We start from the raw sequence: 27,200 nt of genomic DNA, 5'->3' as shown, positions 1-27,200 counted from the left end.
GGGAGGGAGGAAGTTTGGTTGGTTAGAAGCTGAAAAACCCATGTGTCCAAGGAGGTATTTCAGTGGAGTCTCCATACAAGGTACAACATCCTTAGGTAGGAAAGAATTCTGTAGGAAAGGAGAAAGTTACTCCGGGCAGAGATACCAAGAGATGGTATTCTCTTGCTCGTTCACAGCCATGCAGCCTGTACACTGTGCTACCCTCGAGGGGGCTGTTCACAGAGACCCCAGCAACCCAGGAGGAGAAAGATCAGAAAGTTTACCGCTGAGTGCCAAACGTCATCTACACAGATTTACAGTTCCTCATTACAATTACTTTGGCTGACTAAACTCCTCTTTGGGAAGGTAATTTGGGTAGAGGTAGTGGTAGAAATAGGAGACAGTTCCAGAAATGATAGATCTGGGTAAAAATCTTCATGCTTCCACTTACTTAGCTGTGTACACTCAATGCAAGCTCATTGAGGGCAAAAACCGTATCAATCTTGTTCATGAATATATCTCAGGGCCTAGTACCTAGAATGTACTCGATCAGTAGCCGATAAATTTTAATCACGCATTATGCACTTAATGGTTTCCACATCTGTAAAGTGAGACTGCTAACTCATTTCACATGGGACAGTGAGTGTGAAATAAGAAAATGCACAGCAAGTATATAGTGCAGTCCCAGACTCATGGTAGATGCTTAATGGGTAAGAGCTATTGTTGGAAACAATAAGGCTTTGTTTTGTTTTGTTTTTTATTCAATTTTAATTCAAATTTTTATTAATCTTCTCTCTTCAAAGCTGTGAGACAGTAATGAGAGTCTGGAAATACGGTTAGCCAGGTACTCCTCAACCCTAGCAGTATCCACTTGGGCGGTGTGGGGCGGGAGGGGGGTGCAGGCATCTGAAGATAGGAAGAACATTCTAATTGCTCCAATGACTGGGCCTATTCGGTGGGCTAGAACCAGAGTGGCAAATGTCCAGGAACATGTGGGACAGTCCTTCCCAAAAATCCCAACTGCCTCATCATGTTTCTTGTGAAGCACAGTGTAGTCTTAAGAGTAATAAAGTCTATCAGTTTCATATCACTTTTCACTTTATTTATTTATTTTGCTTTTTAGAGCCACATCCGTGGCATATAGCAATTTCCAGCCTAGGAGTCGAATCGGACCTGCAGCTGCTGACCTACGCCACAGCCACAACCAAAGGGGATCCAAGCTGCATCTGCGACCTACACCGCAGTTCACGGCAGTGCCAGATCCTTAACCCACTGAGCGAGGTCAGGGATTGAACCTGCGTCCTCATGGATGCTAGTCGGGTTCATTAACCACTAAGCCACGACAGGAACTCCTCACTTTTCACTTTAAAACACCACACACGCAACTGTTTGAAAAGTATTTGCAAATGAGTTAATTTCTCCTGATTTTCTTTCTCATACACACATTAAACAAACAAACAAACAAACAGCCAAATATCAGGCCCTATCACATTATCAAATAAATTCAATTAAAATGTCATAATTTTTCATGATTGTGTGGACGAAGTGCTACTGAAATAGTAAATCAAATAGAAAATATCGCACTTGGTGAATATAACAGCGACAACAGCAACAAAAAACAGATTAACAGATATAGAGAACAAATTAGTGGTTACCAGTGGGGAGAGGGAAGAGGGGAGAGGCAGTATAGGGTAAGGGATTAAGAGGTACAAACTATTACGTATAAAAAAGCTACAAAGATATACTATATAACACAGGAAATATAACCAATATTCTATAATAACCATAAATGGATTATAACCTTTAAAAATTGTGAATGACTATATTGTACACCTGTAACTTACATGATATATTGTACATCAACCATACTTCAATTAAAAAGTAAAAAAAAAAAAATTATCCACACACATGAAAAGAAAATGGGACACTAAAAGCAGAAAATGTGTTTGCAAGAAACATGAAGAAGAAAGGATTTTTATCTTGTCAAAGAAGCAACCATAATTTTTCTTAGAAGAATCAAAGAAAGCCACTTTGGAGAACTCTTATTTTTATCCTTTTATTTATTGTCTCCTTCTGGCCCTGTATCCCACATAGTAAACATCTGTGTCCCGTTAAGATTTCAGTTCCCCTGCTGAGCAACAGGCCTGCTGGTCTCCAGCCCCAAGGTTTGCTTATTCTTTTGCAAAGAGGAAGCCAGAGGAACAATGATTTAAAAAGCAAAGTGCTGAAGAAGAAGGATAAGCGGGTCAAAAGTGTAAGGTCAAAGGTCTACAGTAGGAATCTTCCAAGTGGGGTGCGTATGTACTCCAGGGAGCACGCCAGGCATCTAAAAAGACTATATTATACCTCGAGAGAATAAATTAAGGTTTTAATTCTTTGGGTTTAAAAAAAAAGGAGAGACTATATTAGAAACTGCTTCCATGTACCTATCTACATATAAACGACATTGAGATTCTCACTTGAATCCTGTGTTAGACAATATGTGAGGTATTTCACAGCATCAAAGGGTAAGGGACAGCGGTATTCTCACTCATTCCTACACTCTGACATGTTGCAGTTATGTGTGTCCCATTCCATGGACTTAATGGGTTATGTCATTTGGATTTAACTAAACCAAGCACCACAGAGTAGACAACTGTCTTTCAAAGATGCCTACAAAAAACACTGGATGGAAGATAATACCAATCATATAAGCACAAACAGACAACTGAGAAAGTGCTAAGCCAATGCTTGTTTCATAGAATGAGCTCTTCCAAAGCCACAGTGCACAATAAGAACCGGGTGACTTCCAATTGTGAAAGGCAGTGCTGTTCAACACAACCTACTGCAATGGTAGAAATGCTCTGAACTGGCGCTGTCCAACATGGTGGGCACTGACCTATGTTTGCTGAACACTGGAAACGCAGCTAGAGCAAGTGAGAAACTACGTTTTTATTTTTCAAATATTAATAGCCACATGTGGCTAGTGGCTACTACATGGACAGTGCAGATCTAAGAGATAACAAGCTCTTAGGTTTGAATGTTTTTCCTTACAAGCTGTGACCTTTGGCCTAACTCTCCTAGGCCTCACTTTCTTCAATATAATCATAATGCCTATCTCATATGGTAGTTGTTAAGATTAAATTAGTTAATGCATAAAAAGTACTTAGCACGTTGCATAGTAATGGAAAGTTTTTATTATCTTCTAATCAGATCAGAGAAGAAAAAAATAAGTTATTAATTTGAAACATGAAGGAACAAATTCTTGTTACTAACGAACCCTGAACAAAGTTTATATTGGGCTTTGAGACATTAAGTAGTTAGGCCAAGGCTAATACAAATAGCAAGACATGTACAAAAAAAAAAATTTCATTTTTATTTTATCCTTTCTTATATCATGAACACTGTAGATATTCATACAACTATATAAACTACATAATTACTTTAAATGTGAAGGATATAAAGACACTAATGGAAAGACAAAAATTGTCAGCATGATAAAAAATAAAAACACCACCCCAGACCAAACTATAGTATTCATTTATACACATTCATAAACAAATATATATGCATTAGATATATGCACTCAATTTTTTTAAAACAAACAATAAAATGTTTAGGGATTACTGGGCTAAACCATAGGATAAAAATATTTCAATAGTATAAATACTAGCATAACACTGAAAGTCATATCTATGGAACAGAGTTTTCCAAAATCCTATAGGAAAAAGTTCCATGGTCAAGTAAGTTTCAGAAAAGATTGTGTTAAAATAAATTTCTTTACTACAAGTCTTCTTAGACCTTGTGATAAGATACGAATGGTCACAGTGAGACTCCAAGAGGAAATACGTAGCTTCTCAATTGTATCCAATCATAAAATTCTCATTTTCTTAAGCATCTAATTAGAAAATTTAAAGTTCTTTTTTTCTTTAAGACTAGCTCCTCAGCCTTATCTCCTCTTCTTTAGAAGAAATTCTTTTATATTTATCCCCATAAGTTTCACAATTTTCAATCTTCAGGTCTTTATCCTTTGACCTCTCTTCAAATATTCCTCAATTAAGTGCATATAATTTCTTCTAACATCTTGAGGTGAGGAAAACAGATTTTTATATCTCTTCATGAAGTAAAAATTAAGGTATAAAAATGATCAAAATATAATCATAGGATTACAACTGTATCTGTAAATTTTCCCTTTTAGCAAGTATTCCCGTATTTCCTTCACGCAGTTACCCCAACATTACCATCGTATATTGGTCAAAACTAAGAAATCAACATTGGTACATTAACTAAACTCCAGAATGTATCTAGATTTCACTAGCTTTTCCACTGTTCTTTTTTCTGTTGCAGGATCTAATCCACAAAAACCCACTGCATTGATGTCGTATCTCCACAGCCTCCTCTGGTCTGTGACAGTGTCTCCCATGATTTTTTTTTCATAAATTTGACTGTTTTGGTAATAATCTGGTATTTTCATAGAATATCCCTCAATTTGGGCTTGTCTGATTTTTCTTCTGATTGGACTCAGCCGACTGAGATTGCAGGCTTTTACACGCACAGAGGTACTCTGCTCACCACATGAGAACATGATGTGGATGTGACTCATCACTGGTGATATTTACCCTCGTCACTTGGTTAAGGCAGTGTCTGTCAACTTTCTTCCCTGTAAACTACCACTGTTTCCTTTCCATCCTCTATTCTGTAGAAGTGAGTAAGTACAGCCTCAAGGGCAGGGGTGCCAGAGGTCAGAAGCTTTGAAAGATAGTTCTGCTTGGGTTGGGGCACATTTGACAGGAAGAAATTTTATTTACTTTATTTGGCTTTCCAGCTACTTATCAGATAAGGATTTCAACGTAAGGATAATACTTTGTTCAAAACATGCTTTTAAGGAAGTGATAAGACTTGCGCAGTAAAACAGCTTCTCCATTCTCTCCTTAAGAATCATCCAAAAGAAATAAGGAGAACATGAAACCAAAATTGTGAACTTTAGCTTCTAAGAAATTAGAAATGCAAACCAACAACACATTAGGAAGGGCTAACAAATGGAGAGGGAGTGAAAATGGGAGAAAATGCCCATCCCTGCAGTTCTCAGGCACACACAGCAAGAGAAAGAATTCAGAAGAAATCAGAAAATCACATGCATAAAAAGTAGAGAAGAGATCATAAAACTACCATCAATTATAGATGTGTTATTTCCACACAAAACCCAAGAAATGCATTTAAAACATTGGGAATTCAGTACTGTAGTTATGATGCACAAATAGCTGGTTAAACATTTTCTGGTTGCGTCTGTGATGGTGTTTCAGGAAGGGACCAGCGTTTGTATTGCTGGACTAAGTAAAGAAGGCCCTCCCCAGTATGGGTGGGCATCATCCAAGCTGCATGAGAGCATGAGTAGAAAAAGGAAAAGGAAGGTTAAACTCCCTCTCCACCTGACTGTACAAGCTGGAGACGGGTCTTCTGCCCTCACAGTATATAGTCCAGTTCAGGTCTTCAAACTGGACTCTATACTGCAGACTTTCTTACTCTCAGGCCTTTGGACTACACTGCTAGCTTTCTTGGGTTTCCAGCTTGCAGACAGCAGACTGTGGAACTTCTCAGCCTCCATAATCATATGAGTCAGTGCTTTTTGACTCTGGAATTAATGCAATAACTAAGCACAAAAGTCAGAGAGGACTAGATGAACTTACAATGAAAAGACACTAATTACAGAATACCCAAGGAAAAAAAATAGCAAGTTTATAATAAAACTAAAAAGAAATACCATATTAATAGTTATATTGAGGAGTTTGCCAGTGGCCTAGTGGTAAAGGATTTGGCATTATCATTGCTGTGGCTCTGGCTAGATCCCTGGCCCAAGACCTTTCACATGCCATGAGTGAAGCCAAAAAAAAAAAAAAAAGTTATATTGACCTCTCTAAGGCATATATATATATCCAGGGAAAAGTATAATTTTTACATGCATCCCAATGTTCACTGCAGTACTATTTACAATAGCAAGACACGAAAGCAAGCTAAATATATATAAACAGAGGATTGCATAAGGGTGTGATATATATATATATATATATACACACAATGGAATATTATTCAGCCATAAAAACAAATGAAATAATGCCATTTGCAGCAACATGGATGGACCCAGAAATTATCACACTAAGTCAGAGAAAAATAAATATCATATGAGATCACTAATATGTGAAACCTAATAAAAATGATACAAAAGAACTTACAAAACAGAAACAGACTCAAAAGATTTTGAAAACAAATTTATGGTTATGAAAGGGGAAAGGTGGGGGCAGAGGGATAAATTAGGGAGTTGGGACTGACATATATATGCTACTATATATAAAACAGACAGGTAACAAGAACCTACCATATAGCACAGGGTAAACTATTCAATTCTGAGTAATAACCTACATGGGAAAAAATTTGAAAAGGAATGGATATATATATATGTATATATGTATGTATATATGTGTGTATATATATGTATGTGTATATATATGTATATATGTGTGTGCATATATATGTACACACACACATATATGCACAACTGATTTACTCTGTTGTATACCTGAAACTAACTCTGTAAGTCAATTATACCCCAATAAAATGTATTTTTTAAAAAATAATCAACATCAAGATATCAATTCTAAGTTAACTCCTGATTTTACACACAACCAATATCAATTACAAATACAATTTCAGGGACAGGCCAGAGAGACTGATGCTAATATTTATATAGAAACCGACAAAAAAGGCAAAATTACAGGAATGGAAAATCAATCAGTGGAAGACAAGGGTTGGGCATGTAACGCCTGCAATCTAGAGAAAAAAGATGGAGTTTTAAATACATGGCAATGGGTGGCACTCTGGAAGGAAAAAAAAGTCAGACCCTTACCTCATACTTTCTATCAAAACAAATTTCATGTGGATTCTAGTTGGGTAAAGGATATAAAGCTGAGACTAAAACTTTAAAACTGGGAGATTCCATTGCAGCACAGCAGAAACAAGTCCAACTAGTATCCAACTAGGATGCAGGTTTGATCCCTGGCCTCACTCAGTGGGTTGGGGATCTGGCATTGCTGTGAGCTGTGCTGTGTCATGTCACAGACGCAGCTCAGACCTTGTGTTGCTGTGGTGTAGACTGGCAGCTGCAGCTCCGATTCAACCCCTTGCCTGGGAATTTCCATATGCCACAGGTGCAGCCCTAAAAAAACAATAAATAAATATCCAATTTAGAAATAACATGAATAACATACCACTCCTAGTACAATGCTTGATATATGAGGCACTTCTGTTATATGGGTAGCTATTATTTGCCACTATTGTCACACAACACAATTATTCTGAAATGTATCTTTACTATTTTCAAAGTTGAGAATCTATATATGATATTACTATCTAAACAGTTAAAATATTCCTTTTTCCAAAAGTAATTTCAGTTGGTCAACATTCAGTTCATGGAAATATTAAAATAACTACCATTTAGGCTCTTCAACGTCCAATCATATACCTTTTGCACTCTTTTGCACTCCTTTACAATCCCTGAACATACCTTTGCTATTCTCCATATTCTGAAAACCTATTTTCTTCTGCTGTGAGAACTGCACTCCATCTGCCTACTGAAATCATTCTTCCTAACAGAGTCAGCTCAAATCCCCCCATCCACAAAGCTCTCCTCAAACTTTGCAGACAGATGTATCACATACACACACAGAGAGAAAAGCAACAAAAGATATATAAGAAAATTCAAAGGCAGAGTGGTTGACTTTAAAAGTTATTTATTAAACAAGTTAAACTGAACAAAAAGTATATTTAAAGGTCCAACATTATTGGATCCCTCTGAAATATCTATTCTGGGAATAAGTATTTTGTCAAACTTTCTAATGATGAGGGAAATGATAAAAACAGAACAGGTACAAATAACATTTTTAAACAAACAATAAAGCACATGGTAAACTCAGAAATAAAAACACAAACATACAAACTATTGAAGTATAAAACTAAAACGTTTCATAAGTTTTTAAATGCTTCTGGTATATTCACACAAGGGCCAAGTTGTCCATGTCCAAATTAATAAATAATATATGAAGACCTTTTTAAGGTATCATACTCACAGGAATAATTTTGGAATATGTGTTGGGCACATAAATCATCCACATTTGGCAAACACCTTCTACATATGAACGTATTTACTTACAAAGAATTTACAATTTAAGTATCTTGATTTGAGAGCTGTGGATTTGAGTTCTGTTAAATTCCAACGTCATAATCGCCAAATATGCTATCAAAAAAGTTATTCAAAAAATTTTTTTAAAGCCGTTTGTGAAAATTTCAGTATTTTAGGGCAAAAGAAAATATCATGTATTCTTGCTCATGAATTCTGATGCCTAGTTTCTATGGCTAACAAACAAAAAAACATGCAATGGAGAAGACTCCTATAGAAAAGCCTTTGTTTTCAGTAATTCCAAATGGTGTTATTCAGTATTTCACTGGAAATAGTGCTTTCACCACAGATTTGGCAGTAGCTTCTGTTTAAAGCATAACTTTGCCCCGTAACATCCATCAAAGGCTTTAAGACATAATTGACTTTGGCAGTACACATGGAGACCATGATGTGAATGGGGGCTGCCAGTGGATAGGAGGGCCTTATGAAAGGGTTTGCTCTGTGTGTGTTTTAAGGAGGAAATGGGATGAAATGGTTTCCTCAGAACTATAAAACACCTTTTCCTAATTAGATTTCAATTGTATAAATAATGTAAATCAAATATTTAGAACTTGAGTCTCTATGAGAGAGGCAACTAGTTTTTGCTGTTGTTTCTTCCCTTTCTTCATTCTTTAGAGAGGAGGACGAAGCTCTGATTTTGTATTTTCTTCTGGACACTCAGGAAAAGGTCTCTGGTGCCCCTTCTCAATCTGAAAGAGAAGGAGAACGAATAGACCTGCCGCTGGCAGGGCTGGAGAAAGTGAAAGGCTCCTTGTCCTTTTCTTTACTGTCGTGCTTATGCTTGTGCTTATGCTTATGTTTGTGCTTCTTCTTCTTCTTCTTGTGCTCGTGGTGATGGTGGTGATGGTGGTCGCTGTGTTTGGAGGACGTAGATTCTTTAGTAAATACTGAGAGTGGAGCTGCTGCAACTGGATTCATACTCATCTCCAGAGGTGACTGTTCTTTACCTTCAAGATTAAAAACACCCAAATGAATCCCTGTTGATAATAAGGAAAGTGAAATGAAAGAAGATGGAGTTGGTGACAGTACAGAACAGAAAAGAAAATAGATTCCTAAGTGTTGATCACTTTCACGGAAAAAAAGAGGAATAGGCTAAGTATCTAAATAAGATATCCAATTAGTTACACAAAGGTAAGTATTCAGCATTGTGGCCAGGAGTAAATATTTCAATTCCTTGTAGTCTATACAAATTATGACATATACCAGTGTGTTATCAAACCATCTTCTAAAAATTAATATTTAACATTTGAAAGTACTAGAAAGCGACAATGGTGATGTGTGTGTTGAAGATTAAGACCCACAATGGTCGATGAAAACACTGCTATTCTATGGTTATTAGGAGGGGAATACCACTACAGGCATATCTCACTTCACTGCACTTCGCAGACACTGTGTTTGTTAGCAATGAAGGTTATCTACTGGCACCGTTTTTTCCACCAGCATTTGCTTGTGTCACTATCACATGTTGGTAATTTCTGCAATATTTCAAAATATTTTCAGCAGTAAAAAGATCACAACTTACTGAAGGCTCAGATGATGATTAGCATTTTTAAACCGAGATATGTACTTTTTTTTAGACATAATGGTATTGCACACTTGGTAGGCTACAGTATAGTATAAACATAACTTTTATATGCAATGGGAAACAAAAAGTTCAGCATTTACATAAAAGTTAATCAAATGTGTTTGAAGGTTCTTTCCATCTCCAACATTCTACCAGTCTAGGAATCTGAGGTAGTCAGTAGTTCTCAGACTCTACTGTACAAGAATTTCTTGCCTTCTCTACAATCATTGGGCCGTACTCAAGAGAATTCTCTCAACAATATTACTATAGGTTAATGGTACTGCTTTATATGCAGCCAACTAAGAAAAAAAAAAAAAAAAAAGCCTAAGAATCATCTCAGATCCCCTCCCTTCTAGATCTAGGTGGTTACCAAATCTTATTTACTCTCATTTACAAGACTCTCTTAAAGCTGCCCCTATATCCAGTCGGCAACTGTACCAAATCGGACCACTTCACCTCATCTGGAGCACAGAACTAGCCTCCTATTGACCAGTTTCTTTGCTTGAAGTATCTTACCCTAGAATCCACATTTGAAATATCTACACTGAAGTGGTTCTCAACTAGGGGCAACTCCCCCCGCTCCCAGGGGTTGTCTGACAATGTCCGGAGACATTTTCGTGGTCAGTGGTCACAGCTAAGGTGGGTTGCGGGGAGGAAGTGTCAGTCTTATTGTGGGTAGAGGCTAGGGATGCTGTCAAACATACAAGGCACAGGACAGCCCCCTACAGCAAAGAATCCTCACGGCATAAACTATCAACAGTGTTGAGGTTCAGGGGCCCTGCTTCACAATGATCTTCCTGAAAACAAAGCCGATCGTGATTATTTGCTTAAAAACTCAGGTAGTTCTACTGGCAGAACAAAATCCTGAGACTTAAGTGTAGCCATTTCTGAAAAAATACATACTTTTTAATCCAAACTAGCTCACAAACCAAGCTTTTCATTGAAATAGACTTCAAGGTCGTAATTTTTCTTTCTTTCTTTTTTTTTTAATTAACTCTCAGGACTAATTTTGATCCAATCCAGCTCCAAATCATGGTTTGGTTTTTTTTTTTTTTTTTTTTTTTTTGGTTTGTTTTTTACCAAAGCGAGCATCACTAGAGAATTTTCCTAAAAATTACTTTCAGCACTAATTTTTCTAACAGTTTATAATCTGTCCTGAATTTAGCTTGTCTTATCTGCCACTATTCCTTTCTATATACTCTAGACTAGCCCTTTTGTAATTCTGTGTACTTATAAATGCTATTCCTATGCTTGGAATGCCCTCCCCTTATTTCTTGTCTGAGTTACACATTCATTTAACAAATGTCAGAAACTGGGAAAATAGTGATGAATTGGACAGATCTCAATTCTCCTGGTGCTTATAAACTAGCAAAGAAAGAAATCGAATAATCAATTTAATTATAATAATTAATAATTAATTACTTAAATAAGTAATAAAAAGACAAAACAGAGTGAAACAAGACCACCACAGAAGACAGATCAACTTCTCCATGGAAGTTATGTTTAAACTGTAACCTAAAGCAGGAGAAAGGGAAAGAAATATTTTAGGTTCTTCAATAATTTAAAACCCAGCTCAAATGTCATTTCTTTGGGAAGTTTCACCCAAACTGTCCAAAAGAATCAGTTCCCACATAATACAGATGAGGAATTTAAGGCAAAGAGGAACTAAGTGACTTGCCCAAGGCGGTACAGGCAGATCCCAGTTACAAAAGCAAAGAGCCTAAATCCAGAGGCACAGATTCAGAGTCTCTGCTCATCTGCACACCGTGTGCACAGAGTAGCACATCTTTTGATCTTTGGATCTTTTTCCCTAGATCACAGCTTCTTGAGGACAGGGTGCCATCTTAGTATCCCGGTATACTGCACAGTTCTTGGCATACTCCCACCCCTGCTTCCCCAAACTTGATAAATGAATATAACAGAATTAGACAATGTTGGTTTCTTTTTAAATAAGATATAAGGTAATCTTAGTCCAACTAAATGCAATTTGAAGATCACTGAATTGTGATGGAACCAGAATAAAGTACAGAAACTATTTTACACCATTCATAAACTGGTATTGACTACTGTCCTTTGTCTCTGGCACTGTTCTAATATTTTAGAACAAGTGAATGTGTTAAAGTTCCTGTCCTCACAGATTATTCACATTTTACTACCACAAACTCTATTTTTTGTATTCATGATTTTTTGCTAAAGCTAACACTAACAGTAACGCAGGAAAAAAAAAAAAGAGAAAGATTATATATAGAAGGTAGTTTGGGTAATTTGTACCTATTGCAACAATTGCCCAGATATTATTCAGAAAAAGGAAAATTTTATAGTTAACTCAAATATGCCACTATGTAATTTTAATTTAGATTTTAAATGAACTATATGAATGTATTCTCAATTCTATAAATATGAGAATCGAAGTGGCTACCTAGCAGAATATACACAGCCAAGTGATGAGGGGAAGTAATAAGACTTTAATGCCTCTTAAACAAGTTCTTTTAATGTCCATCTCATTAGTTAGTCGGTATACATCAACAGACTTTGCAGCTTTCCAACTGGCTGTCTGCACTACTCAAAGTCTGAGGTCCTCTTTTGCATGGAGAGAAGTTTCATCATCTAATCCTAAACACCCGCCAAGCTACTTGGATTGCAGAAAAGCCAATAATTATATTGGAAGCTGTCCTTCCCAGCAGAAGCAACTGCCAAGTGTACAACCAAGTATACTCTTTTCCAAGGAATACTAATAACCACTTCAAAAGGAAATTCAATCTCTTGTCTAGTGGTCTTATACTTTGCATTAAAGATATACTGATTATAAATCTTCTACTTGATTTGCATCAATTCTATTAAGAAGACAATGGATAAACTAGACCCAAGGATAGAAGGGTTAGGAACCACAGCTCCTAGGACAAATGGCTGATTCCAGGTCTGAAGAGAATATTTACAAGATGAGCCTGAAACATGTGACGTGATAGCAGGGAAGTTAAAATCTTCTCAATGGACTCAGCTTAAGATATTCTCACCAAAGTTGGGACAATTTATCCTTAAACTCATAAGGATAATAATTGTAATGGACTAGAACTATTGATCACTATTGGAAGATACATTAGCCAATTTATTATTTTGAAAATTATTAAATGAGAGAATTGAGTCTTTATCTCTCTTTTGCTATATGATCTATACTACTGGCTAACAACAGATGAGGGAGAAGTTAGCTTTATGGAAATAAATCCAGCTTACCAGCTTATAAATAAAAACAGAAAGATGAATTAGAATATCATCATCTTGCAATTCTTAATGAATTAATGAATTCATTGAGGCCTTGAACACCTTAGTGGCTAACCTCATAAAAAAAGTCAACCAGGCATTGTATGCTTCCAGATGGAAGAGCATATTACTATCTATAAACCTGAATCTAATTAAGTTTCTAGATATAACTACAAATTTAAAGGAAATACAGAGGACTCTAACATGTTAATTACTCCACAGGCATAGAATTTGCAAAATACAGACTTGAAAACTACAGATCAAAAAATCTGGGGTTTATAACAAATATACTATAAAAAGGAAAAAGGGAAAAAAAGGTGGATTGGAAACTTCTAATTTAAAAAGATGTAAAGGATATATCAACCAATTGCAATGTGTAGGTCTTATGTGGACAGTAACTCAAACAAATAAACTGCTAAAAATTAAAATAAAATAATGGCATTTATGACAATTGAAATTTAAACAATGATCATATATTTAATAGCATGAAAAAACTTTATTTTTTAAAGTACAAGAATATTATTATGGTTATAACTTTTTAAAAATCTTTATCTTTTAGAGATACATACTAAATTATTTATGAATAAAATGACTGTGGGATTTGTTTCAAACTGATTCAGAAGGGTGGAAATGCGTAAGGGTATAGATTAAACAAGACTGACCATGAGCTGATCATTTCTGCAGAGTAATGAATATATGAGGGTTCATATAATAGTCTGACTACTTCAGTTTTCCATAATAAAAGCATTTTTTAAGAAGGAAAAGTTAAGGCAAATTGGTATGACCCATGAAAAAGTTAAATGCTCTTATTTTTTTCATTTACAAAGTTCATTTCTAGAAATTTATCCCACATAGGTGCTCACACATTAAGTACAAAGGAATATATACAAAAATATTCATTAGAATAGTGTTTGTAACAATAAAACACTGATAAAAATCTAATGTTACCCTATCACCATGACTAACCTTCAGCTATTAAGTTTCCATTTGTTACAGACAATACACATTTTTTGATTAATTTCCATCTTTCCTGAATAACTTTTACCAGGTCTAATACAAAGTAATAAAAAAGTACAAGTTCCCTCCCACGTGGACCTTATTAACAGTCTGATTTGGACCACATATGAATTTACTTTCACACTACCATTCTTGAGGTCATCTATAAAACCTCTACTGAGAAAAAATTATATATTACCATCTCCCAATACAATGATTAATTTCACATATCATTTTAGGGGTTTACAAGATAGCCTGGGAACTTGAGGCCCATGCAAGTTAGGCACCACTCACTTTAAAGTTAATGAAAGCTATTTTTAGTGACCCAAAATATATGTCTCTATTGCAGATAGGAGATATATTAGGAAAAGAAGATAAAAGTAATTCATAATACTGTAATTTCCCTATTTCATGCTGTGGGAAAAGAACAAAACAGATGTTCAGTTTTACTGTTCTAACATAAAATCTTTCCTAGAGACCTAATGAATTCGCGATGGATAAGTTAGCTGCAGTCGATTTAGCAAATGCAGAACAAACAGAAAGAGGTACTTAACACAAGCCTAATGTGGAAGCTTTCCAGCCTCTCTGATAAAAGTGCTGATAACAGACAGTGAGTAACCTGCTGATTCTATTAGATTCATCACATTAAGTAGATGTTTAAATTACACAAAACATGCAGTTTCTGTTAGGAAAAGTGTGAAGTCTGTTCTTTGGATTCTTCAGATCAAAAAAAAAAAAAGTGTAGAATTATATCACAATTTAAAGAAAAAAAAGAATCAAAGTCTGTTTTTCATATTAGAGGTTCAAAAGAAAGAACTCTGGCTTTTTTTTTTTTTTTTTTTTTTTAAGGATTTCTATACCAGAGTAGTGCTTTTCTGACTTATGCAAGAAGTTGTTACATAATACTGCAGCCCAACTTAGGCAACTGCAGGAACTCTCCTTTCCTTCCCCACAGAAACCACGAGGGGCTTCCCTCCACTCCCGTTCCAGTCACTTCTCTTTGCTCATCCCAGCAATCCCTGCAGCAACCTGGGAGACAGACCAGCTGGCTCAGGCTTCCGCAGTGGTAGAGGGGAAAGGACGTGGCATGTGCAACCCATTACGCCACACACACAGCCCTTTCTCCAATCCCCTTCCTCACCTCAGGAGAAGAAAAAGAAACTGTTAAGTAATTAAAGAAAATACCGCTACTTCTCCTTTCTTAACCTAAATGGCTTAACCTACCACACAGATGATCCCAACCTTAAAATATTCCTCTATCAGAAGCAAGGAAAGAGAAACCTGGAGTGGAGGTGGGGTTAAAAAGTAAACCATGACCTATCCTCTACCCAGCAGTGAGCATCTCTTCTTTATCAAACCCGGTTCCATTTCTATCCCTCCCAGAGGATATCTGCAATACATTCTGGTTCTCAACTGTCATCTGGCTTGCTGGCTCTCAGGGAGCCATCTTAGACGTCATCTCAGCTCATGAATAAAAAGCAAGCAGGGGAGTTCCCGTCGTGGCTCAGCGGAAACAAATCTGACTATAGCATCCATGAGAATGCAGGTTAGATCCCTGGCCTCACTCAGTGGGTTAACAATCTGGCACTGTCATGAGCTGTGGTGTAGATGGCAGATGCGGCTTCTTGGGTCTGGTGTTGCTGTTGTTGTGGCGTAGGCCAGCAGCTGCAGCTCCTGATTTGACCCCTAGCCTGGGAACCTCCAAATGCTGTGGGTTAGGCCCTAAAAAGACAAAAAAAAAAAGCAAGCAGGGATCTCAAACTCAAAAGGCTTGCACTTAAGAAGACAACAGCATAAATGAGTAAGCAGACTATCAGGAGCAGCACGAAAAGAATCAATGGACTAGAAAGCCCATCCCTGCCTAAGGACCCCTCAGTTAACTTTTTTTTAAAGAAATGCTGGAATCCAAATTTTTATCTGTAACCTCTTCATTTTTAGCCAACTACTACAAAAACTTTTATAAGATTTCTATAGCCAAGTTATCAGTTGGATGAGCCTGAATACAGCCCCCCAAACCCATTTGTGAACTTTAATTTAGAATCCCTAAGGGACTTAAGAGAAGTCATAGCTTCCCTTTGCACTGTTCTATTCCTCTTCTCCAGAACCCCCAATCAATCCCAGGCCAAGGCTGCTACCATAGTAGGGGATCCCCTCAGCTCAGGCAGGAAGAGGAAGTTCCTGTTTTACCATCAACTTCACTTGGGCTGGATTAAAGCTGTGTTTCTAACATTCCAAAATACATAGCTCCAAGTGCCTTTCTCTTAGAAACACTGTTACACATTAGGTTTAGTACTTCTACTTTTCAGTATGGTATAAGTTAAAAGGTTTTTTGTGGGCTAGTTTGGGAAAGTTACCTATCAAATGTAACGATATGTCTATAGGAAAACTGCATTTAAAATTCCAAAATAAGTACATGCATAAATAAACCTTGGAACCCTACCATTTGTAAAATGAACATTTTTTAAATTCTAATAATATCACTGTTGAATTTCAAGACTTGCTCAGTGGTCAGAGGGCACTGGATAGTTAAATATATTAAGGGAAATTACAAAGGCATATTAAAGAATATATTCAAAATTAGGTTTTACAGATCAGTCCATATACTATACTGGTATACAATTTGCCTCAGGACATAAAAGGGCCCGCCCTACACTGAAGCAAGCTAAAATTGTAATGCTTCCCTCTTCCCTACCCACTACCCCTTTATCGCCTCCCCCATCTTCCCAAGAGCCATAAGAACTATAAGACTATAAAGAGATTACAGGAGCCATAAGAACTATAAGACTGTAAAGAGATTTAAAAAAAGTCAAAATGTATTTTTTAAAGCAATATGAAACAATGACACAAAGGCACACTGACGGACACAAAAAGGTGTTGAGATCTGCTTCTACATGTAAGTTAGTGAGCCAAATCACCAGGAAAAACTAAACTAACATCTTCAGATTCTTTACTGGAACAATAATGTATTTGATTGTTAGAATTTAGACTATTGTTTTTTTAAGGCATGGAAAGTTGGCAGAAGCATCACTCTCAAACTATACGAAGAGGTTTTAAATCCCCTAAGCTTTATAATTTTAAAAGATGTAAAAAATCTTTCATGTCTGCTAAAATTTTAGTAAGTATAATAATAATAAAGCAAAATTATACCAAACCCCCAAAAAGCAAAAGAATATACAGTCAGCCAAGGGCCAAGAAATGTCAAAATTTACTTATTAAAGTTAAGAGCTAAAGGTCTCCAGGTGACTTCCTTTTAAGATATATTTTGCGTGAATCTATTACAATAAATACAGACAGGTCACAAAGAGATACAAGCAACCAATAGTTTAGGATATTAATACCAAAATATTTTGAGGTGTTGGTTTTGTTTGAAGTCTCCTATTAATCACAGTTGTTCCCTAAGTTCCTCAAATCAATAAACAGTTACTCTTTTGTTTATATGATAAAAACATGGTTTACATAAGCAAAATCCGTCAGCTGCAATTTTAGAGCCGAACTAATGACATCTGGAGAAACTATTCTTTAAAAATGATTTTGCTTATGTATCTTGTTTTCCACTCCCTTTTCCTCCAAAATTTGAAGACTGAATCTTTATTCATCAGCATTGAAAGTTTACTTTTTATTTGGATTATAGCCTTCTTTTCGTAAGCAAAAGACTAACAGAGTTAGGTAGAAGACAATGTAAAACAGTAGAATAGGCAACGATCACAACTGAACTGAATTATCTTTCGAAAATTTAAGCCCAATTAGTATGGACTAATAAAAAGAATATATTAGTCTTCTAGGTAGATCACCAAGTTTTCATGATTGATCCTAAACGACCAAGTGTAAAACTGCAGTTTCCAGGGGGGAGGGGGAGGGGAAAAATAACCAGTTGATTTTTGTATTTTATGAAAATACAAAGGTATAGATTTGAGTTCCTACTGAAGCTGAAATTTTTCACATTATAATATTCTTAGAAAAAGCACAAGGGAAGAGCAAAATGTTGAAATATGAGTATTTTAAATGGCACAATAGAGGATGACTTTCTCCCCCCCTTCTACTTTTCTGTTATTTCAAAGTTTTATATAATAAGAATATATTACCTTTTTTTTTTTTTTTTTTTTTGGTCTTTTTGCCATTTCTTTGGGCCGCTCCAGCGGCATATGGAGGTTCCCAGGCTAGGGGTCGAATCAGAGCTGTAGCCACTGGCCTACGCCAGAGCCACAGCAACGGAAGATCCGAGCCGCGTCTGCAACCTACACCACAGCTCACGGCAACGCCGGATCCGGATCGTTAACCCACTCAGCAAGGGCAGGGACCGAACCCGCAACCTCATGGTTCCCAGTCAGATTCGTTAACCACTGCACCATGACGGGAACTCCAGAATATATTACTTTTAAATAGCAAAAGGTCTAATTTACAAGTCTTTATGTAAGATCACACAACATCAATGTGTTGCAAGAAAGCAAGTGCTCAGATCTATATTTTTTAATATATTCTTTAAGCTGATAAAGAAACTTTATAAGTGTATGAATTTGTTCTTGAGCGAAATAACAATAATTTCACCTGTTCCCTTACGTCCAAGTTCCATACTCCACTGGGGTTTTGTGATGGGTGTGCCATCACAGCCGGATGAGTGCTGGGGCACTGAAGCAGATCGGGAGCTGGCTGGCCGATATTTAGAGAGACCTAAAATGTCAAAGAAGATGAAAAACAGGGTTTTATTTCTTTCTTTCCCCAAAGAAAACAGCCTGAAGGTTTTTTGCTTATTTTTTCTTTTGCAGCCACCTCCGCAAGCATATGGAAGTTTCTGGACCAGGGACTGAATCCCAGCCAGAGCTGTGGTCTACACCACAGCCGCAGCAATGCTGGATCCTTAACCCACTGCACCCAGCTGGGGATCAAACCGGCACCTCCAGAGAGACAAGCGGATCCATAGTGGGAACTTCAGCCTGAAGGTTTTTATAAGTTAACCTTAAAACCAGAATCAGTTTAACAGTAAAATTCCAACAATAAAAAGAATACTATTTTTTAAAACTACTGAAGATTCCACTTGATTTACTCCTTTATCACAGTCCCAATATACTTAAGTCTGAAAAACACACATTCAAGAAAGACAGTAAGTCTGACTGCACTGCTGGACATATAAATTGGAGTCTATATTCTGGGGCAGAACCATGTCATATTTTTTTTGCAGAACTTAGCATACCGTAAAGTTTGCCTGCTTCTCTTAAATTTATTAATAAATTCCACTGTAATATTTACTCAACAGATCAAAATAATTTAGGGATTGCAGAAGACATTTAAAACAGGAAATATTTTGGAGTTCCTGTTGTGGTTCAGTGGTAACGAACCTGACTAGTATCCATAGGGACATGGGTTCAGTCCCTGGCCCTGCTCAGTGGGTTAAAGATCTGGCGTTGCCGTGACCTGAGGTGTAGGTCTCAGATGTGGCTCGGATCCTGTGTTGCTGTGGTTGTGGTGTAGGCCAGCAGCTGTAGCTCCGATTAGACCCCTAGCCTGGGAACTTCCATATGCTGCAGGTGTGGCCCTAAAAAGCAAAAAACAAAAACAAAAACAAACAAACAAAAAACAGGAAATGTTTTAATAGTATAACATAAATAGCACTGTAGAGTCAGGAGACCCAGGTTCTAATTCCAAATTATCCACAAATTAGATATAGTCCAAGTAAGACACCTATTTCTTTGTGATTCATTTTCATTTGTCACACGGAAAAGTTCTAAGATTTGGGTGTAGCCCTGAGTTGGCTATTATTTGGGTGTGTCATTTAGGGCAAGACACTTAATCTCTCTCTGCTTATGTTTATCTGTACAATTACAGAAGCCAAAGAATTCATGACCAGTCAGTTGTCTAATATAATTAGATTCATATTCTATCTGATGCCAGGTCTCAAGTTCTACTAGCTCATCCTAGATTACTAGATAATAAAAAATAATTTAGGTCTCATAAAGAAAATTAAACAAAAAGCCAAACAAACAAAAAGCAGGCCAAGGTAAGGGAGACGTGCACAAATATAACATGTTAAAAAACAAACAAACAAAAACCTTCATTCTAATGTGAAGACCATAAAAGATAACCACAACTAGAAGTACAAACAGGATTTTCCAATAAAAAGAAACACAAATAGTACTCCTCCCTGCAAAAAAGAAAAATATTCACAAAAAAGAAACGTATTATTAATTGAACTATCATTTTTAGTTAATAAATATTTATTTTTTTAGGCCGCACCCACAGCACACAGAAGTTCTCAGGCCAGGGATCAAACCTGCATCATAGCAGTGACAACACTAAGTCCTTTTTTATTGTTTGTTTGCTTTTTAGGGCCATACCTGAAGCATATGGAAGTACCCAAGCTAGGGGTCCAATCAGAGCTGCAGCCATAGCTGCAGTGATGTCAGATCCGAGTTGCATCTCTGACCTACACCACAGTTCACAGCAATGCCAGATCTTTAACCCACCAAGCAAGGCTAGGGATCAAATCTGCAACCTCATGGACACTAGTCGGATTCTTAACCCGTTCAGCCACAATGGGAATTCCCCCAAATCCTTAATGCAAGGCTATGAAGAAACTCCAACAAGTATCTTTTAAGTTATTACACTGACAATAAAATAGCACTATGTGATACAAAAAATGATAAATGATAAATAAAAATTAATTACTTCTTATGTATCAATATGGATGAAGTTATTAGCAGTAAAATGCTGAGTAACAAAAATCAAGTCATGTTGGTTATCATGTCATTTTCATAGAATTCAAAAAGTAAGGGCAAATAAACATATAGATCATACATCTCTGTGGTACACTGTAAAGAAAAGCAACAGAATGATTAAGAAAAGGGAAAAAAAAGTTCAAAACAGTATTTATTTAATTGTAGTGCAAAGACAGGTGAACAGATTCAGGGAAGCACAGAAGGAATGGCCACAGCACGAAGTACAATACACATGTTAGGGTGGGTGGCAGGTTCACCGGTAATTGGCTTATTACTATATTTCACAACTTACATGCAAGATACATCAAAACTTTAGTTCTGAAAATTAAAAAATGCTGGAGTTCCCGTTGTGGCGCAGTGGTTAATGAATCCGACTAGGAACCATGAGGTTGCGGGTTTGATCCCTGCCCTTGCTCAGTGGGTTAACGATCCGGCGTTGCTGTGTGCTGTGGTGTAGGTTGCAGACGCGGCTCGGATCCTGCGTTGCTGTGGCTCTGGTGTAGGACAGTGGCTGCAGCTCCGATTCGACCCCTAGCCTGGGAACCTCCATATGCCGCGGGAGCGGCCCAAGAAATAGCAAAAAGACAAAAAAAAAAAAAATGCTGATGACATGAACTAGGTATAGTTTCTTCAAAAAGCATTATGGCAAGAGCTATGAAAACCTTCTAATGTATGTCTATTACAATAAAACTAAAGTTAATCTTTTCACCAAAAGTGTTTTTCAAGAAATTATCCTAAGAGTATAATTTGACCAAAAAAAAAAAAAAAGTTTTTGGAAGATATTTAGAGATAATGACTTGCAAAAATTTAATATCAGAAACAACCTAGGGGAGTTCCCGTCGTGGCGCAGTGATTAACGAATCCGACTAGGAACCATGAGGTTGCGGGTTCGATCCCTGCCCTTGCTCAGTGGGTTAACGATCCGGCGTTGCTGTGAGCTGTGGTGTAGGTTGCAGATGCGGCTCGGATCCCGAGTTGCTGTGGCTCTGGTGTAGGCCGGTGTCTACAGCTCCGATTCAACCCCTAGCCTGGGAACCTCCATATGCCGCGGGAGCGGCCCAAGAAATAGCAACAACAACAACAACAACAAAGACAAAAGACAAAAAAAAAAAAAAAAGAAACAACCTAAATGCTCACAGGGAAATAAGGTAAATTAAAGTGTATCAACTCAGTACCGTCTCAGGTAATAATTTCAAAAGAAAAGATTATGATGTTTGAAACATGCACACAAAAATCTATGATATGATATAATATTATATGCAATAGGCAGTCAAGAAAAGTAGTTGTGTTATGGGCTGCATTAGCTGTGGTCAAGAATTTTTATATACAATTATGGTTACATTATTTTTTAAAGAAGACTATTTTAATTTTAAGGTTAACCTAACTAGAAAAAAATTTTTAAAGAAATTAAAGCTACTAGAAGGAATCTGATGAATGTATTTTTAAAAAACAAATCTAGAAGTCAGCCAAAATATTTTAAAAGGACCAAAATAAAGTAGAAAATCAGAAAAAATAGTTTTAATAGATGTATTCTCATGCTGATATATGCTATAATTTGATACAATCTAGTATTTCTATATTGGCTACTTTTACACTTTTTGGTGGTGTTCTCTTAAAAATAAAGCAACACACCTTAAAAGGGTGATATCCTGTGGAGTCTCTCCACCACCCCAGTGAAAGCAGTGCACAGTCTTACCTGGAGTTGACGGCCTTTCAAGCATGTTTAAATGATGGGAAATGAACGCCTGGCTATCATGAACAGTATCCATATCAATCTCCTCTTCATCTTGAGAATTTGAAAACTAAAACACATACACACAAAACAAAGGAGAAAAAGAGCCATCATATCACTTTATGTTTGGATTTTTGCTCTTAGGAAAGGTAGCAGAAAGGCCACAGAATATACCCCCCAAAAATCTTAAAAGAAAAAGTAGTCTTTTTCTCAAAAAGTATTAAGTCAAAGAAAAGATTATGTGGTCCAGCCACCAAAAGAAGCTGATTGGAGCTGACCAGAAATATAAAAGCAACTAAAATCTGTTCTTATGTTGTGGGAAGAAATAGTGAGCTGTGGCAGATTGTAGACACATAGTTCCTCCCCCAAACAGAGAAGAAGTATGTGATAACAGAAGTTTAACAATCAGTTGGAATGTCTTAGATGGACATTTGAATTCTCTTATGATTCAGTCTGTTCCATCTGTTCCTGCTAAGGAAAAACCAGTGCAAGTATTCAAAAAGATTTACAAGAAGGTGAATATCCTACACTGTTAATACAGGTTTAACCTGTATTTCTTACTCTGATTTTGAGTTTGACTTTACTGCTATCCTCATTCTTCTCCAGTATTTGACCAGGTTCTAGTGGGGACCCCAGTGGTGTATCAGCCTTCCTCTTCACTCCCTGCTGATGAGCTGATATATTACATGATGCTTCTTTGGCAAGGTGATCATCTTCCTGTGGCAATATTCAAGATCAAAATTAGATTTTTGAAGACAAGTAGCTCATGTTATAGCTGAAAACTAATACCTACAGCAACCATGCAGATTAGAGCATGCCCAGTGCCTAAAAGGTACCAGCAATGGGCTTAAAATAAATCTCACCTTCTTTTATCTGCTGGTCTTTTGAGGGGTGAGAAGGGAAGCTACCGAAATAAACTTTAAAGCTTTACCCAAAGAATGTAACTTTTGGTGTCATTTTCTCTTCTTATCCTGAAGATTCCAAGTATGAATGTGGACATATTAACAGGGATGGGCAGGAATCATAAACAAATTAACTTCTGCTGGTTTATAAATGTTCAGATCTAAAAGAGCTCATTACTGAGACTTTTTTTCCTATTAAAAGACTGTCTTGCTTCCTCATAACCTAAACTCTAAGATACATTTTAAATGTATAACAAATACTTATGATTATATTTCAGAAAACCTAACTGAATAAGTAATTTTAAATGACTACTGCTAACTAGCATAAAGAGAAATTTGAATTTTAAAGTATCAAAACACCAGTAGGGAATTGCCAGGCAAGTAATCTGGTCTAAATATTGGTGAAAAATGAAGCTTGAAGTACTGAGGACATTTTCTCATTATAGCAAAAATCATTTCTGAAAAACTATCTTTAAATTACAGTAAAATGATTGATATATATCCTAAAGGTCTTTCTACAAAAAGTTTGGTCATTTCATAATGCATGGTTAGAAACAAAAGCTTTCTTAAAGGCAAACACACACACATACATATATATGTATACAATGTATACTCTCCTCCCAAATCAGCAGATTATACATTTACTGTTATTTCCTTATATATTTGACTCAATAAGCCTTTGCCAGGCATTTTTTCATGTTTAGAAGTGTGTTACTCAAAGTAGCAAAAAAAAAAAAAAAAAAAGAAAAGAAACAAGTTGAAAAGTCAGGGCTCCATGTTCAAACAGCTTTCCATCACTATGTATGGATAAGATAAATTAATATGGAATAGGTTAAATATTCATTTCAATCTTCCATTAATCAAAGTAGAAAGTCTATGCTCAAGTACAAAAAATCATTATGTGATCATAAAAGGAGTAAACGGACAGGCAGCACATCATTTGTTGTGTGCAGTTATATAGGTGTAACCAGCACTTTACAAATTGTGAAGTACTAACCTAATGTCTGCCAGTGGTTTTTTAAATGGTGTAAGAAGCTGTTAGTGGCTTTAAAATTTACCAGTTCAAAAAAAGCAATTCTCTTCATCAGAGCTCTACATAATAAAACTACATCTGCTATAATACATATGATTCTTACAGGGTTCTGAAATCCAACTAGCTGCGCGTGACTGCTTGGATTAACTGCAGTCTCTTGGTTGCCTGCTATGGCCTCTGGAATTATGGTCGGATTCAAGACAGCTTTTTTCTCTTTCAGATTAAGGACCAAGCCGAGTTCTGGCAAGGGTAAGCAGGAAGGTCTACTGAGGCCAAAAAGTGTGAAGTACAAGTCCACAGCACCACACCGTAATCTCCAGTCATGGGAAGTACCTAGGAAGTAAATAATAATAATAATAATAATAATGTCAATATACACCTTTATCCATGCATTTTTAACTGCTCCAGAACCTGTATGGCAGAAAGGATGAAACGATTATGATGCCTAAAAAGAACTATCAGTTGACCTAGGTGCCACTAGCAAACCCTCTACCCTAAAAGACACGTCTCATCTTAACACAGGTACTTAAAAACTGTTATAGAAAGAAAAACATTCAAATGAAATAATGCATTTATAACCGAAAAATGTTTATTACTTCATTCTTCTTAGAAAATAAAGTTAGACATCTAGTATAAATCTAATATTCCAAAATAGTATTTTTTTTTTCGGCTTTAAATTTTCCTTTTAATTCCTCCTCCTTGCTAACTATACTCCTTATTCATTCATTACCTGTTCATCCTGTCTGATTTTCCCCTTATTAGCCTGCAGGAAGATGGCACACCAAGAGCCTTTATGAATACTACCACTGGAAAGAAATTCTAAATCTCAAATTTATACTTTCAGATTTTAAATATGGTAAGAAAACCTACAACTACTTGAAAGAACAATTCTAAACTTGGACTTACTGTAGAAGAGGAAAATATTTTTCTAAATATCTTCATATTTGTCGTATTTTGTTTTTGCTTTTTAGGGCCACACACCCACAGCATTATGGAAGTTCCCAGGTTGAACTGGAGTTGCAGCTACAACCTACTCCACGTGGGATCTGATGCAGCTCAGGCAACTCACTGAATGGACAGAGATCGAACCCACATCTTCATGGATACTAATTGGGTTCATAACCACTGAGCCACAACAGGAACTCTGCTGTATTGTTCTAATTAGGTATTTGTTCAAAAAAAAAAAAAAAAAAAGAAGAGGCAAACCCCAGAGATGGCAACACGTTATAAAACATGTACTGATCAGAAGACCACTCTGTAGAAATTCAGTTTAAAGTAAAGTAGTTGAAAGACTTTCCAATTTCTCTGATGAGTCTCAGTGCTTTCATCTCCAAGATAAGGGTTTTGGGCTCAGATTATACCTAACCCACAGCAATGACAAATCAGGGCACAATGACATCAGAGCCCTTGCTCACTTTTTTTCTTTTTTTTCTTTCTCCAGTGGAGTACTTCCAGGTAGATACTGCCATCAAATAGACCTGTTGAGATGAAATTTTCACCAAGGCCTAGATAATTTCTACGGTTTCCGGGAAGAATTTAAAATGACCTGGAGAATTTAAAACAAGTGAGAAGAAGAAATTTTCCTCTGGGTAAAAAAATAATAATAAAATAAACCTTATAAATACTTCATTTTGGCCAAGAACTGTGGTTCCAAAAGAGTACCACAATGCTTAAAAAGGAGAAACAAAGAGAAGTTGCTACAGCAAATTCTGAACAGCATAAATATTAAGGTTTGTGTTTTTCAACAATAAATAAGGAGTTCCCATCATGGCTCAGTGGTTAACAAATCTGACTAGGAGCCATGAGGTTTCAAGTTTGATCCCTGGCCTTGCTCAGTGGGTTAAAGATCCGGCGCTGCCGTGAGCTGTGGTGTAGGTTACAGACGTAGCTGGGATCTGGTAACTGGGATCTGGCGCTGCTGTGTCTGTGGCGTAGGCCGGCGGCCACAGCTCCGATTAGACCCCTAGCCTGGGAACCTCCATGTGCCACGGGTGCGGCCCTGGAAAAGCTAAAAAAAAAAAAAAAAAAAAACAACAATAAATATTAGAATAAGTAAACACATTTTAATCAAGTAGTGATTTTGATGAAATTTAATAGATAAGTGAACATTATATTAATTATATATAAAGAAAATCCACATGAGAGAAATTATAATTTTACTGAGTTCATAATATATATTAAACTGTTCCAGGCACTTTGAATGCTACATTGCCATGAAACAATTATCAATTCTATTTGAGACATCTTTAATTTTGCTACTGTGTAATAAGGTAACAGATACCTAACACGATTTGAAGGAAGACAAAGAGGCAGAAGCTCCTGAGGAGGATGTTTTCATTTATACAAACTACAGATAAACTGGAAATGAGAAGAGTGAAAGTAAGGATTTTACACTGGAACTCCATTTCCTTCCCTGGAATATCCATAGCTGGACCCTTTAATGGACTGACATAGCCTAATTTTATTTGTAGGCACTCCTTATTCTTCTCAAAACATTTTACATCAGTAAAGGTTCTGCAAAGGACAGGCATCACATTCCTGGGCTTTTTACTACCAACCCTCTGAGGAAAGGGAGAGAATCCTGCCAGAGCAGCTAGCCTAGTACCTATCTATTTGTGGGTACAGCAAAAAAATAAGTGAATAGTGAATCTCAGGCACTTTGTCAGTAAAGAAACTAGAACTTTAGGGTGCACTTACACTGGAAGAAGACTAAACCTTGATGATGAGTACAGCTTAATGATGCCTTCTGCAAATAATGATCCTGGAATCTTTATGGTAGATGACACTGAAACGAGTCAGGCAACTGAGTATGAATTA

The 27,200-nt window shown here is 36.6% G+C and overlaps 1 protein-coding gene and 1 long non-coding RNA gene across 28 annotated transcripts in view; one reads left to right on the top strand and one right to left on the bottom strand.

Annotated features, from left to right (window-relative positions):
- Positions 1 to 27,200, bottom strand: part of TAF2 (TATA-box binding protein associated factor 2) — a 113,498-nt gene that overhangs the window by 18,595 nt on the left and 67,703 nt on the right. For 4 of the 27 annotated variants that reach the window (XM_085021794.1, XM_085021790.1, XM_085021793.1 and 1 more), the window contains exons 23-27: positions 24,487 to 24,716; positions 23,010 to 23,165; positions 22,413 to 22,518; positions 18,552 to 18,674; positions 7,726 to 9,135 (exon numbers count right to left, since the gene is read on the bottom strand). In XM_085021794.1, the coding sequence (XP_084877920.1) occupies positions 8,873 to 9,135; positions 18,552 to 18,674; positions 22,413 to 22,518; positions 23,010 to 23,165; positions 24,487 to 24,716 (878 nt within the window). In that variant the 3' untranslated portion in view covers positions 7,726 to 8,872. Of the gene's footprint in view, positions 1 to 7,725; positions 9,166 to 18,551; positions 18,675 to 22,412; positions 22,519 to 23,009; positions 23,166 to 24,477; positions 24,717 to 27,200 lie in introns of those variants that run through there. The other 23 variants (XM_085021798.1, XM_085021797.1, XM_085021803.1 and 20 more) reach the window with 10 other exon arrangements.
- Positions 14,830 to 21,840, top strand: LOC146403707 (uncharacterized). Its single transcript, XR_014843446.1, has 2 exons — positions 14,830 to 18,169; positions 19,529 to 21,840. It is a non-coding gene; the product is annotated as an uncharacterized LOC146403707 (long non-coding RNA).

Source organism: Sus scrofa, chromosome 4 (assembly GCF_054392235.1).
Source record: "Sus scrofa isolate SSC_HxYL_T2T_F1_AM1 chromosome 4, Sscrofa_HxYL_maternal_Yorkshire_Landrace_v2.0, whole genome shotgun sequence".
Lineage (NCBI taxonomy): Eukaryota > Metazoa > Chordata > Mammalia > Artiodactyla > Suidae > Sus > Sus scrofa.
Note: the sequence above shows the minus strand (reverse complement) of the source record. Positions and strands in the feature narration are given on the sequence as shown.